At 44.3% G+C, this 14,419-nt stretch overlaps 1 protein-coding gene across 1 annotated transcript; it reads right to left on the bottom strand.

Annotated features, from left to right (window-relative positions):
- Positions 1–12,378: 12,378 nt before the first annotated feature.
- Positions 12,379–13,230, bottom strand: LOC110594813 (60S ribosomal protein L30-like). The gene is made up of 2 exons (XM_021708536.1): positions 13,210–13,230; positions 12,379–12,756 (listed from the first exon to the last, which is right to left on the bottom strand). The coding sequence occupies exons 1-2, from the start codon at positions 13,228–13,230 to the stop codon at positions 12,436–12,438; spliced, it is 342 nt and encodes a 113-aa protein (XP_021564211.1). The 3' UTR covers positions 12,379–12,435.
- Positions 13,231–14,419: the final 1,189 nt, after the last annotated feature.

Here is a 14,419-nt window from a genome sequence, read left to right as displayed (position 1 = left end):
CGGCAGCGGTGGGGGAGGCGGGGGCGGCATGCGCTCCCCAGCCCCTCTAGCCGCGTGGAGGTCCGACTCGAAGGTGTGAGGAGGCCGCCGCAAGCCGGAACCGCAGCGCGACGGGGGCTGTTTTTCTTTTTGTTTTCTGAGACGGTAGCCTTGCTAGACCGTCCAGACTGGAGTGCAGGGGCGTGGTGACAGCTCCCCGCTGCCTTGGACTCCTGGGTTCTAGCGATCCTCTCGCCTCAGCCTCCTGAGTAGCGGGTATGACAAGCACACACCACCATTCCTGGCTGCATCGCACACTTTGCAAATAGCACAGAGGTAGCCCTTCTCTGTGCCCGCAGAGCAGATCGGACCAGGCCCCAAACCTCGTCTGTACTCTTTTTTTTCTTTTTTCTTTTTTAAATGTCAGAGCCTCACTCTTGCCCAGGCTACCTCAAGCCTCACCTCCTGGGCTCAGGAGATGCCTTTGTCTCCCTCTCCTGAGTAGCTGGGATTACAGGCGTGCACCCCCACACTGGCTATTTTTTGGATGTATTATAAAGACGAGACCTTCTATGCTGCCCAGGCTGGTCTCCAACTCCTGGACTCAAGCAGTCCTCCCGCCTTGGCCTCCCAAGGTGCTGGGATTAACAGGCGAGAGCCACCACCCCCGGCCCTTTCTCGTATTCCTGAAGACGTGAAGCATGAAGAGAGGGAGCAGGAGGTGATGGGGAGAGCCTGCAGCCTTGGAAGAAGAGAGGGAGAAGGCGGGAGGTTGGTCGGAGGACCCTCAGACGGCCATGTGGTGGTAGGAAAGACTGGGCGAAGCCCATGGAGACTGCTTATTAGAGCCGACTGAGAGGAGCTGGCATCCTGCAGTGACAGGCTTGCCCCAGCACCCCCACTGAGCTCTGGGCGACAGGCCCTCAGCACGCCCGGTGATGGCTCCAGAAGGCCAGCGGCTGGGGCTGTCAGTCAGCCACCTCCTTGCATCAGCTCTGAGTGGCGAATTTTCAGGCCGCCATGTTCCCCTCCTCCTTCCTTCCCATCCTCTCAGTTCCCTAAGCTATTGAGTATTCCTCCATAAGGGGTTGGCATCTTTTCCATTCTCCCACACTCTCCCATTTTCATATAACTTCTCCTCTAATTCCTCCTAAATCCTGCTGACAGAGTAATTTCACAGAGCACAACCCAGCGTGTGCCACCAAACACTGTGTGTGGCTTCCCACTGCCTCAGAGCACAGCCTCCAAGTCTCTCTAAGCTGGGCGAAAAAGGCTGGGGTCCTCGCAGCCTCCCCGGTGCCTGAGCCCGATTGTCAGAGTCTGGGGACACACATCATACAATGGGACCGCTCATGTGATGCTTTATTTAATCTGTGGAAAACAAAGCAAGTTGGTTCCAGTTGTCTGGTGAGAACTTGTCCTTAGAACCTGGATTTTATGTCGAGGGGACATGACTTGCTTCCGCGACCCAAAGGAATTCCAGGAAACGTGATTGCGGCAGAATGAGCTTACGAAGACCCCACTTGGGGTTCTGTGAGACCCGAAGCACTTCCCCTGGACAGGCAGAACACCAAGCCGCTTCCCACGAGGCATGTGGGAACGCAGGAAGTCATGCTCACAGAATATTCCTTAGCCAGTCACCCTTACGAGGGTCTCCTTTGTGCTTATTCTAGTTGGTTCTGACTCGTGTAAGATTTCTGGTCAAAACCCTCCCTCTGGGCAGCCTCCCGCTCCATCACCCCAAGTTCCTCTGGATGCACAGTGCTGTTAAACCTTAAGACTATGAGAGACCATGAATATCCTTATTGTTAATGGTAATTGAAAGACGGTGGCGCACGGTGAGACTCAACACCCGTTAAGGCCAAGAGATTTACTGGGTCTAACGTGGTGGGCTACAGGACCTGAGGGTCAGGCTGTAGCACTGAAGCAGGGGCGCGCCAGCCTTTATGGGGCTTAGGGCGACCTGTCAGTCGATTATTGGTCGGCTGGCAGAGCTCCATCCAGGTTGATGGATTTTTCGCGGGCGCGGGAAAAGGTGAGCCAGACTGTGGAAGAAGAACCTGGAAAGTGCCGTTTCAGACGCCCCCTTTGTTTGCCAGGTCGCCATTTTAGGCGGGGGCTGGGTTTGGGCCCCTTTCCAGGAAAAGGGAGGAGATGTGGTTTGCTAGCGCCTGGCAGTGGCCCTTCAGTAATAGTAATAACTGTGGAGTTTAAGGAAACATTATCAAGTAAGTTTACTTGCTAAAAAATTTAAGTAGCGAAGTCTGGCAGATACCACTGTAATTACTTGATCAAAGGTCTGCTGAATCTGTTCGTTATGTGCCCGTCCAACCTGACCTCCTCACCATCACATGTTACTTCTAGTTACCCCCTGTCTAGTGAGTCCCCTGGCTCAGCAGTTGCCATCAGGAGGTCATTTTTGCCACCTGAATGGATGACAGTGTGTAGTTTCCAGTGTGCAAGAAGCCAGGGCTTTCTGGGAGCTAGAGCACCTCAGGAGGAGATGTGAAACAGGCCGGTGCTTGGAGAAGGACCCAGGAGGGGACTCCCCGGCCTTCTGCTGGGATGCAAAGTTAGCCCCACAGGGAATCAGCCAGGTGCCCTCAGTCCCACTGTGGCCTAAATGCCATCCTTTCAAGGATGGCACGAGCAGGTCGTGTGGGCCTGACCCGAAAATGATTTTTACCATGGCTGTCTGATATCTGTTACAGAAATGCGATAGGTTCTGCTGGATCGGAACACGTTTATTCCTAAACATCACTGCAGCAATAAAAACCACGGGGAAAACGGGGTTAGGAACAGAACACTCAAAAACGTCATCAGTGACACTGAAAACAACAACAGAAGAACCTCATAAAAATGGCAGCTCAGGTTCACACATGTTCCGTGGTTAGAAAATGCAGATATCCTCCACTACAACAGCATGGCACTTCAGCTTGGGAAAGATCCAAGGGCCTTGTGTCTCCTACACTCCTGCCTGTTCGCCCACTGGTTCGTAGACCCACCTCCTGTGTGAGAGGAAGAGAGAAAAAAAGACAGGGAGGAAATATACAAAGGAGGCTGAGAAGAAGGGGGTCATGAGAGGGAGGAAAGTGCTCTGTCCACCCAGAGGCCTTTGGAAAGGTGTTTGCTTGTGAACTATGGTGAAGGGGTAGAAGGAGGAATGTCTGAAATCCCACAAAAGCTGGGACCCCAAATGGGGATGGTGTAGCTTGTCATCCTGATCAGGGCTGCACATGTACGTTCTGTGCATTCCTGGGTAGCTCAGTTCAACCAGGTGCAGTATTTTTTTTTTATTTTTTATTTTTTTGTAGAGACGAGGTCTCGCCATATTGTCCAGGTTGGTCTTGAGCTCCTGGGCTCCTCAGTGCTCCCATCTTAGCCTCCCAAAGTGCTGGGATTACAAGCATGAGCCACCACACCTGGCCTGGGGTGCAGTTTTCTGTGTTTATCTAGTGTTTCTCAAAGACAAAAGCTTGCATGACTCACATTATGCAGAACGCACATCACGCTCAAATTATTCCCTGACACAGGCATACCTTTTTTTATTGTGCTTTGCAGATATCGCATTTTTTTACAAGCGGAAGGTTTATGGCAATCCTGCAAGTCTACCGACACCATTCTTCAAACAGCATGTGCTCAGTCCAAGTCCCTGTGTCAGCATTTTTTGACTCTGAGGTGTTTTCAAATTAAGGTATGTGCTCTTTTTTAGACATAATGCTATTGCACGTTCAATAGATCACTGTACGGGATAAACATAAGTTTTAGATGCGTGATTTTGCCTTCCTGCGATACTCGCCTCATGGCAGTGTTCTGGGACAGTTCTCTGAGGTGTGCCTGCATGCCATTCAGGTGGAACGCATTTGCATTTTCAAAACAAACACTAGATAAGCACTGAATGCTCAAATTCAATGGGAAGTCAGTGAGAGATTCAACGTACTTATTAATTAGAAAAGAAAACAGTAGCTTTACAGAGGAGACATCTAGGGGCTGACTGTATCAACTGACCAAAGTTAATACTATCAATGTTAGGACAAGTTGACACCATGTCCTTCCTGATATATGGCGCCAAGGAGGACACAATATCACTTTTGTGGTACGCCTGCAAAACTCTGATCTAATTATCAAGGAAAAGCATTTCGTGCTTTTCATTTCTACCTTCGCAGTGATGTCTCATTTAGTACTGTACTGAACCATTCCCCTTCCTGGCTCTATTTCACTCGATTCGAACTATCCTCAGTGCCTTCCATAGCCAGGAATTTAACTGAGTCATGGAAATACTGTCTCTGGTAATTCAGTGATTCCTTCTGCTTTTGATATTAGCCACTGAGCCATTTTTAGGTGCTTGCTCACTGACTAAAGTCCTTACTACGGCCCATAGGACCAAGGGGACTGCCCCTCAGCCACCCAGTCCCATTTACCTGGCTCCCCTGTGAACCCCTGAACAGACAGAGCCAGAGCCTAACTGGAGCTGCTTAAGCTCAGGAACTTTGCACCTGTGGTTCCCAGGGCCCAAAGGCAGCCCGGCTGCTCCTCTATCCGCCATGGCTCTCCCTCACCTCCCAGGACTCTGCTACAAAGACACTTCCGTGGAGAGGTTGAAGAAAACCTCCCTGACGTTCCTAAATAAAATCACGCTGCTGGACATGTGGCTCACACCTATAATCCCAGCACTTTGGGAGGCTGAGGTGAGAGGATTGCCTGAGCCCATGGGTTCGAGACCCACCTGGGCAACTTGGCGAGACCTCATCTCTACAATAAATCAAACAATTAACTGGGTGTGGTGGTACATGCCTGTAGTTCCAGCTACTTGGAAGGCTGAGGCAGAAGGATCACCTCAGTCCAGCAGGTCGAGGCTGTGGTGGCCAGGAATGTGTTGCTGCACTCCAGTCTGGGTGGCAGAGTGAGATGCCAACTCAAATCACTCTATAAAAAAGATATCTGCTCACGTATGTTTATCACGGCATTGTTCACAATAGCAAGAACATGGAACCAACTGTGCTGCCCATCAAAGAGGACTGGATTTTAAAAAACGTGGTACATATACATACACAATGGGATATCACGCAGCCATAAAGAAGAACAAAATCACAAACTTTGCAGCAATCTGGATGAAATTAGAGTCTATAATACCGAATGATCTTTCACAGAAACAAAGAACTGAGTATCACATGTTCTCACTCGTAAGTGGACCTTGAGCAACTACCGTAATACTCTAAGAAAAGGATTGACAGTAGCGGGAAACGGCAGCGGGGAGGCGAGGCAGGGAGGTGGGATTGACGGTAGTCGAGATCTGCCTGGGGAAGGGGGGCACACCTCATCCACAAGGGTACCTGCACAATGAATATTTCTATACCTAACCCTGAATTGTACCCCACAACTGTAAAATAAGTAAAAAAATTTTTAAAAATTAAAAAATAAAATCACACCTCTCACACGCAACCACATCACTCTCCACACTCTTGTCCTAGTGTTTTTTTCTTCATAGCACGTTTCTTTATCACCACCTGATATGCTACATAAGGGTTTATTCATTTCTTTATTGTCTCTTTTCCCCCACTAGAATATAAACTCCAAGAGAACAGTGACTGTATTTTGTCTTAGGTGTGCTTCCAAAGCTTAGCACTGTGCCAGGTGCATAGTGGGTGCTCAATAAATGTTGATTGATGAACAAACAGTAAGTATAGGTTATTAAGGCTTATCAAATTAACATATGGGAGTACATTGTTGGAATAACACAACTAAGAGCAGGAGCTGAGAAGCCATGGGTATAAGCTTTTAAGCCTAACCTCCTAATAGTTTCTTACAATATTGCCTAAGAACATAACATAGCTATCAGCATACTCTGCTTTACAAATGATTTTGGAAAGAAAAATGTAGGATAAAATTGACGTTACATTAAAATTTGGGGGAAAATGTGACTGGAAATAGAAATAAATCATATGCAGATGGTTTAAAACCTTAAGACTATGAAAAACAGTGAATATCTTTGCTGTTAGTAATAATAATAATAACTGGAGTTTAAGGAAATATTACTAAGTAAATTTACTTTCTAAAAAAGCCAAGAAGAGAAATCTGGCAGATACTACTTTAATCACTTATCAAAGTTAACTTCAGCAATAATAGGACACTGACATCATGGGCCTTCTGGTGAGATATACTGAGAAAGACATCCTGTTAGTTTTGTAGTATACCTGCAGATTGTGTAGCCTTAATACCACTGAACTGTACTCTTAAAAATGGTATGGTAAGTAGTATGCATGTGTATTTTACAACAATAACAATTTTTTTAATGACTAAAAAAAGAAAAAAGTTGACAACTATCACAATAATAATTGATTCTGGCAGCAATCATCAATGGGGTTAATACTAGAAGGTAAAATTTAATGAAGAACAGGATATGTACATAGTCTCAAATTATCTCCCCTCCCCCAACATACTTATTAATTAGAAAGGAAAGCATAGTAGCTTTACGGTGGAGAAATCTAGGGAATGAATGTATCAGCTGATCAAAGTTAATACTATCAATGTTAGGACAAGTTGACATCATGTGAAGGACACAATATCACTTTTGTGGTACCTTGCAAAACTCTGATCTAATTATAAAGGAAACAAAAGACAAACTCAAATTGGAGACAGAATATCTCAATTACAAAATATCTAGTCTGTCCTCTTAAAAAATGTAAAGTCAGCTGGGCTCGGTGGCTCAGCCTGTAATTCCAGCACTTTGGGAGGCCAAAGCGAGTGAATTGTCTGAGCCTGCAGGTTTGAGACCAATCCAGGCAACTTGGTGAGAACTCGTCTCTACAATAAATAAGAAATTAGCCGGGCATGGTAGCGTGTGTCTGTAGTTCTGGCTACTTGAAGGGCTGAGGCGGAAGGATCGCCGGAGCACAGCAGGTTGAGGCTGTAGAGGCCGCGAGGCATGCCACTGTCCTCTAGCCTGGGTGACAGAGTGAGACCACAACTCAAAAAAAAAAAAAAAGTAAAATCAAGCAAAGTGGCATGCACCTGTAGTCCTAGCTACTTGGGAGGTTTAGGTAGGAGGATTGCTGGAAGCCAGGAGTTTGAGGCTGTAGCACACCATAATGGCTCCTGTGAATAGCCACTGCACTCCACCCTGAGCAACATAGTGAGACCCCATCTCTTAAAAAGTAAAAGTCAATTAAACAACATGCTTCTGAATAACTTTTGACTCAACACAGAAATCAAGACAGACATAAAAAGATTCCTGGAAACAAGTGAAAACAAAGACACAACATATCAAAACCTCTGCGATACCATGAAAGTGATGTTAAGAGGGAAGTTTATAAAACTACATGCACATATCAAGAAAATAGCGGGAACTCAAGTCAACAACCTAAGGTCACACCTAAGGGAGCTGGAAAGACAAGAAGAATGAAATCCTAAATTCAAGAAGGGAAGGGAAAGAAGGAAGAAAGGAAGGAGAGATGATGGAAGGAAAAAAATCCTAAATTTGTAAGAAAAATCCAGATTACTAAGATAAAATCACAATTGCAGGAAACAGAAGCCAAAAATCTCATAGAAAGAATCACCAAGACAAAAAGCTATTTCTTTGAAAGGATAAATAAAATTGACAGACAGGGCCAGGCATGGTGGCTCATGCCTGTAATCCCAAAACTTTGGGAGGCAAAAGCGAGAGGATTGCTTTAGCCCATGGGTTCAAAATCAGTCTGGGCAAGATGGCGAGACCTCGTCTCTACAACAAATCAAAAAACTAGCCAGGCATGTGGCACACACCTCTAGTTCCAGCCACCTGGAAGACTGAGGCAGAAGGATCACCTGAACCCAGCAGGTCAAGGCTGTGGTGGCCATGAGCCTGCCACTGCGCTCCAGTCTAGGTGGCAGAGTAAGGATCCAACGCAAAAATAAATTAATAAATAAACAAACAAATAAATATTGACAGACCCCTGGCCAGATTAACTAAAAAGAAAGAGAGAGAGAGAGAAAGCCCAAATAAACACAATTTTTAAAAATATTATATATTATAAATGAAAATTTGATGTCACAACTGACCCTGAAGAAATTCAAAAGATTATCAGAGATTACAACAAACATCTGTATACAAATAAACTAGAAAACCTAGAGGAAATGGAGGAATTCCTAGTATCACATAACCTCCCAAGGTTAAAACAGAAAGAAATTGAAACCATAAGCAGACCAATAACAATCTTAGAAATTGATTCAGTTGTAAGAAACCTCCCTGCCAAAAAAAGCCCTGGACCAGATGGTTTCTCACCTGAACTCTATAAGACATACAAGGAAGAGCTGATACCAATCCTACTGGAAATATTCCAGGCAATCAAGAAGGAAGGAATTCTCCCTAGCTCATTCTGTGAAGCTGATATCATCCTGATACCCAAAATGAACAAAGACCCAACAAGGAAAGAGAATTACAGGCTAATTTCCCTAATGAACATCGATACAAAAATTCTCAACAAGGTTCTAGCAAATCATATCGAACAACACATCTCAAGGATCATCCACCATGACCAGACGGGCTTCATTCCTGGGATGCAGGACTGGTCAACATGTGTAAGTCTATAAATGTAATTCATCACATTAACAGATGTAAAACCAAGAACCACATGATTATTTCATTAGATGCAGAAAAAGCATTTGATAAAATCCAGTATCCTTTCTTGATAAAAACCCTCAAACACCTTGGCATCAAAGGAACATTCCTCAAAATAATAAGAGCCACCTATAAGGAGAGAACTCCAGAAAAACCTCAGAACTTATTATAACAAATGTGTACTCTTACATGCTAAAACTTCAGTCACCTTCAAAGTACTCTCCATTTGATGCAATATACCTATCAAGATGCTTTTTCCACTGCTCAAAACATTTGTGAACTTATCAATGTGGATGCCTTTTAATGCTTCTGCGGTGTTTGGTTTCATCTCTTCCACATCAGCAAAACATTTCCCCTTGAGGACTTTTTTCCCTCCGGGAAAACAAAAAGTTGCTGGGGCAAGATCAGGTGAATAGGGAGGGTGGGGCCTGGAGGTTCATGCTGTTTTGCATCAAAACTGCTGAATACTCAGCATGGTGTTGTCAGGTCACCCATCATGAAATGGGAAAACCGCATGGAAAGAATCTCCAAAAAATATTCACTGGAGTTGAACACAGCCTCTTACAACAACACTAGCTGGTACACTGATGCCAATGAGTTCCTAGAATATTTACCTAATGGGAGGAGTCTGTACTACAAGGGACCTGCCCTCCAAAATGATTTCTGGGTTTTTTTTTTTGAGGTTCCCCCCTTGTATGACACACCTGCAGCTAACATTATGCTTAACAGGCAGAAGCTGGAAGCATTCCCCCTAAGAACTGGAATAAGAAAAGGATGTCCGCTGTCGCCCTTCCTATTCAATATAGTACTGGAAGTCCTAGCCAGCAATCTGGCAGGAAAAGGAAATCAGGGATGTCCAAATATGAAAAGAGGAAGCTAAATTATTCCTCTTTGCAAATTACTTAATTCAATACCTAGAAAACTCTAGAAAGTCTGTCAAAAACCTCTCACTGATAAATGACTTCAGTAGTCTTGGGATACAAAATCAGTGTGCAAAAGGCAGTTGCATTTCTTTCTCTCTCTTTTTTTTTTCAGTTAGAGTCTCACTCCATCGCCCATGCTTCAGTGCTGTGGCACACTCATGGCTACCCCAGCGTCGACCTGCTGGGCTCGAGTGATCCTTCTGCGTCAGCCTTCCAAGTAGCCAGAACTACAGGCGTGCACTACCACACCCGGCTAATTTTTTTAATTTATTGTAGAGAAGAGGTCTCAACAAGTTGCCTGGGTTGGTCTCGAACCCACAAGCTCAGTCAACCCACTCAACTCAGCTTCCTAAAGTGCTGGGACTGTAGGCTAAGCCACGGAGCTCAACCAACAGTTGCATTTCTATACACCAACAACAAGCTGGCTGAGCACCACATAAAAACACAATTCCATTCACAACAGCTACCCAAAAAATGAAATACCTTGGCATCCACCTAACCCAAGAAGTGAAAGACTTTTACGATGAGGACTAAAAAACACTGCTCAAAGAAATCAAGGATGATACAAACAAATGGAAAAACATCCCATGCTCATGAATCGGAAGAGACAATATTGTCAAGATGTTCATCCTACCTGAGGCAATCTACAGATTCAGTACAATCCCTATCAAATTGTCAACGTCACTTTTTACAGACCTAGAAAAGACAATAGAGAATTTCATATGGAAGCAAAAAAAGAGTGTGAATAACCAAAGGAGTCCTCAGCAAAAGGAACAAAGCTGGAAGCATCACATTTCCAGACTTTGCACTTTATTACAAGGATACAGTAACTAAGATGGCATGGTATTGATTGAGGAATAGACACGTAGACCAAGGGAATAAGATGGAGAATCTGGAAATAAAAGCATGGTCCCTCAACCAACTCATCTTTGACAAAGCCATCAATAACAAACACTGGGGAAAGGAAATCATATTTAGCAAATGTTGCTGGCAAAACTGGCTAGCCACATGCAGAAGACTGGAACTGGACCCCTATCTATCACCATATACAAAAATTAACTCAAAATGGATTAAGAACTTAAATGCAAAACCTCAAACTAATAAGAATCTTAGAAGAAGACTTAGGGAACACCTCCTGGACATCAGTGTAAGCAATGAATTCATGGCCAAGTTCTCAAAAGCAAATATAACAAAAGCAAAGATAGATAGGTGGGATCTTATGAGACCGAAAAATTTTTGCACAGCAAAAACCAAAACCAAAACCAAAAAACCATCAAGAGAGTAAAGAGACAACTTACAAAATGGGAAAAAATATTTGCAAGCTATGCATTAGACAAAAGTCTAACAAAGCTATGCATTGGACAAAGGCCAGGATCTACAAGGAATTCAAATGAATTGAAAGGAAAAAAAAAAAGCAACCCCATTAAAAAGTGGACAAAGGACATGAACAGACACTTTTCAAAGGATGATATACAAGTCGCTAACAAATATATGAAAAAATGCTTGGCCTCACTAATCATCAGAGAAATGCAAATCAAAACTATAATGAGATACCATCTAGCATCGGTAAGGATGGCTATCAATTAATGAGCCAAAAAGCAACAGGTGCTGGCACAGCTATGGAGAAAAGGGAATGCTTCTACACTGTTGCTGGGAATGTAAGCTAGTTCAACCTATGTGGAAAGCAGTGTGGTGATTTCTCAAAGAACTAAAAACTGAGCTTCCATAGGATCCAGCAATCCTTTTTCTGGGAATATACCCAGAGGAACACAAATCACTACCAAAAAGACAGTCACACACATGTATGTTTATTGCAGCACTATTCACAATAGCAAAAACATGGAACTCATAAGCAAGCCCTGAACACTTGTCTCACAAGCACAAGGGTAGAATCAGCAGATGCTGGACACCACTGGGGGAGAATGGGGGGGGAGAATGGAGGGGTACACATGGCAACTATCAGGGGGAGAGAGGGCCAGCTAGAAGCCCAAATGTCACTTGCAGGCAACCTACATGTGTAGTCAATCCCCACCCGAACCCCAACTACTCTAAAAGAAAAAATAATTACAAAAACAAAGTCAAAGTCATAAAAGATAAAGAGTGACCGAAGACCTCTTTTGTGTTGAAAAAGACAGCACATGACAACTGAATTTGTAATCTGGTCTTTTCTTTTACTACTAAGGAACATTATGTTGACATTTGGTGAACTCTGAATAAGGTCTGTAAATTAAAGTAAGATGTCAAAGTCAATTTGCTTATTTTGACAATTATATTGTGACCATGTAATATTCCAATTTTTAAAAAGCATATATTATTCAAGAGTAAAGAGACATCATGTTTGCAACCTACCCTCTAATGGTCCAGATTAAAATATGTGTGTTCATACATCTGTGCATGTGTGGAAGAAAGAGAGGAAGAGAGAGAGACAGAAAGTACATGAGCGAGTGCTGGGAAATTTACCTCCAAATATGGCTTTTTGGTATAATGAGTACTTTGAATTAAAAACCCTTAAAAATCAACAGACCTTGGAGGAGACTTTCCCTCTGTCTTCATAAAGTCCACGTGGACCCACCAAGAAAAACAACCGCCTTTCCTTCCCTTCCCTGTTATCTCATTATCTATTACAGGACATGAAAAGAAGAATGTAGTCAGCCTGGCCCAGCACTTTTATCTGTGCATCTTCCCCCGGCAATCATTTGTTGTCCCTCAATAGATTTCCTCTTCTTCCCTTCCCATGACCTGTTTGACCAGAATCCAAGCCCCCCGATCTTTCTGCCACCTCAAGATGGTGTTTAAGTGTCTGTAACTCATGGGGAATTGGGACTTCATTCTGAAGGCTCCTGTGTATACACGTTAAATAAAGTTGTGTGCCTTTTCTCCTATTTTTTTTTAAACAAGCTCTACCAAGTTTTATTATAAAGAACAATTTTGCATGATTTACTTTTCACCAGTCTGTTCTGGCATGCTTCTAGTGAGATCAGAATCACCTGAATCAATGATAGCCAGTGTGCATACTCTGTAGCATTTTCCACACGCTGTGTCCGTTTCAATATTATTGCCACTGTAGTGATGGACACCGGTTTTCGCCAACATAGCATAGTACTCTATTTCAGGTTTCCTCAAAGCCGGGCAGTTGTTGGCAAGGAGGACCAACTTGGTTTTGCCTTGTCGGATCATCTTCAATGTCTGTTTGGACCCCAACATGTACTTTTCACTTTTCATAATGAGTTGGAGCCTTGAATTGATGGACTCCAGCGACTTTCCTTCTCCTCCTTCTTTTTTTTAGTTATAGTCTCTGTTATCCAGGCTGGAGTGCAGTGGCACACTCATGGCCACCCCAGCGTAGACCTGCTGGACTCCAGCGATCCTTCTGCCTCAACCGTCCAAGTAGCTGGAACTATAGACGTCCACCACTGCACCCGGCTAATTTTTTTTTTAATTTATTGTAGAGCTGAGGTCTCGCCAAGTTGCCTGGACTGGTCTCAAACCTGCGGGCTCAGGCAATCCTCTCGCCTCAGTCTCCCAAAGTGCTAGGATTACAGGCTGAGCCACCAAGCCCAACTTTTTCATCTTCTTTGCGGCCACTACCTTCTTACCTTAGGTGCAGGGTGGACCCCAACCAAAAGCAGCTGCCAAGGTGGCTGGAGAGCGAGAAAGGTGCCTTTTGTCCTGTGAAGCAATCTGTCTCATGTCAGTGATTTTTCGGCGAACCCTTAGGGAGCCAACAGCCATGGCCACCACAGTTTTGGCATAGTTGTCAGGATGGACAACAACAACAACAAAAAAAACACAACAAAATGTTCTTCTCTTGTGGAAGCTAAAGTGAAGAGAGCCCAGGAACCTGTTCTGCCTGCAGAGGGGTAAGAATTCTCACCTAGCCTAGCCCTGGCTTCTCTCTTTCTCTGTGCACTTCTGGTGGGTGGACGGTAAAAATCAAACTGCCTCATCTGCAAGGTTTTGATTATTGGCGGCGGGGCGGGGGGTGGGGGGGTGGAGCGAAAGCATTTGTGGAACTAGTCTTGGGTTGTAGAGACTCTGGTTTACTTTTGGTACTTTGCAGTTTGAATATTCATCTTGTTTGATCCTTGTTTCTCTCAGAAATGACTTTTTGTCTAATCATCTTCTTTGCTCTTTGTCCTTCTGTGTTTGTCATTAATTGAGTGACCAGAGGGCAGAACATGGGCCTAGAACCTTATAAGCTTGCGGTTTCAGCCAGCGCTGCAAACTAGTCAGTTTCACAGTTCTGACTAGTCTGGTGTCTGTTAAAGACAAATGCTACTGCGAGTCCCTGAAACAAACAAAAAAAAATGAGGTTTCCTTCTTGTCTCATCTTTATGTCCTTGAGGGCTTGACTTTCTGACTAAGTGGGACTCCCTCCCTCTCTCTCTTAGTTAGTCTCCACTATTTGGAGGGTGTGAATTGTCAGGTTCATGTCAGGTGGCCAGTCTGAAAAGACTGAGCATCTGAGACATGTAAGATTCAAGCAACCCACTCCCACTTTTGATCCGAATGTGTCATGCTCTTAGGGGAGTTTTGTTTAAAGTGCCTCATCCCTAGGGGGCATTTGTGGTCTTTTGTCTGAAGTCTATTTCTGAGAGTGAATTTTGGAACATCTTGGGACTGCCTTCTTTGTGCCCTCCCCAAGAATATATGGTAAAAACCTGAAAAATTACCACCTGGGCTTTAAAGAGAATTTTCCAGGTGGGAAAAGAAAGATTTTAGACATTTCTTATTCTAGACAATTGATGGAAAGGTGAAGTTAAAAGAAAGATGTAACAGTGTCACAGCTAGCCTTAAGAATTCTCTCCTAGCCGGGCTCGGAGACTCAGCCTATAATCCCTTGCCTTTGGGAGGCTGAGGTGAGTGGATTGCCTGAGCCCACGGGTTCGAGACCCATCTGGGCAGCGAGACCTCATCTCTA

The sequence above is a fragment of the Carlito syrichta genome, unplaced genomic scaffold (genome assembly GCF_000164805.1).
Source record: "Carlito syrichta isolate Samal-C Ts95f unplaced genomic scaffold, Tarsius_syrichta-2.0.1 Scaffold142887, whole genome shotgun sequence".
NCBI classification, from domain to species: Eukaryota; Metazoa; Chordata; class Mammalia; order Primates; family Tarsiidae; genus Carlito; species Carlito syrichta.
This window is presented reverse-complemented; position numbering and strand designations above follow the sequence as displayed.

What these genes read in the sequence shown, in the direction of transcription:
- LOC110594813 (XM_021708536.1), bottom strand. Translation starts at nt 13,230, where the DNA reads ATGGCTGTTGGCTCCCTAAGG. An exon ending in TGGCTGTTGGCTCCCTAAGG is followed by an intron (nt 12,757 to 13,209) that starts GTTCGCCGAAAA and finishes GGAGAAGGAAAG; the next exon opens with TCGCTGGAGTCCATCAATTC.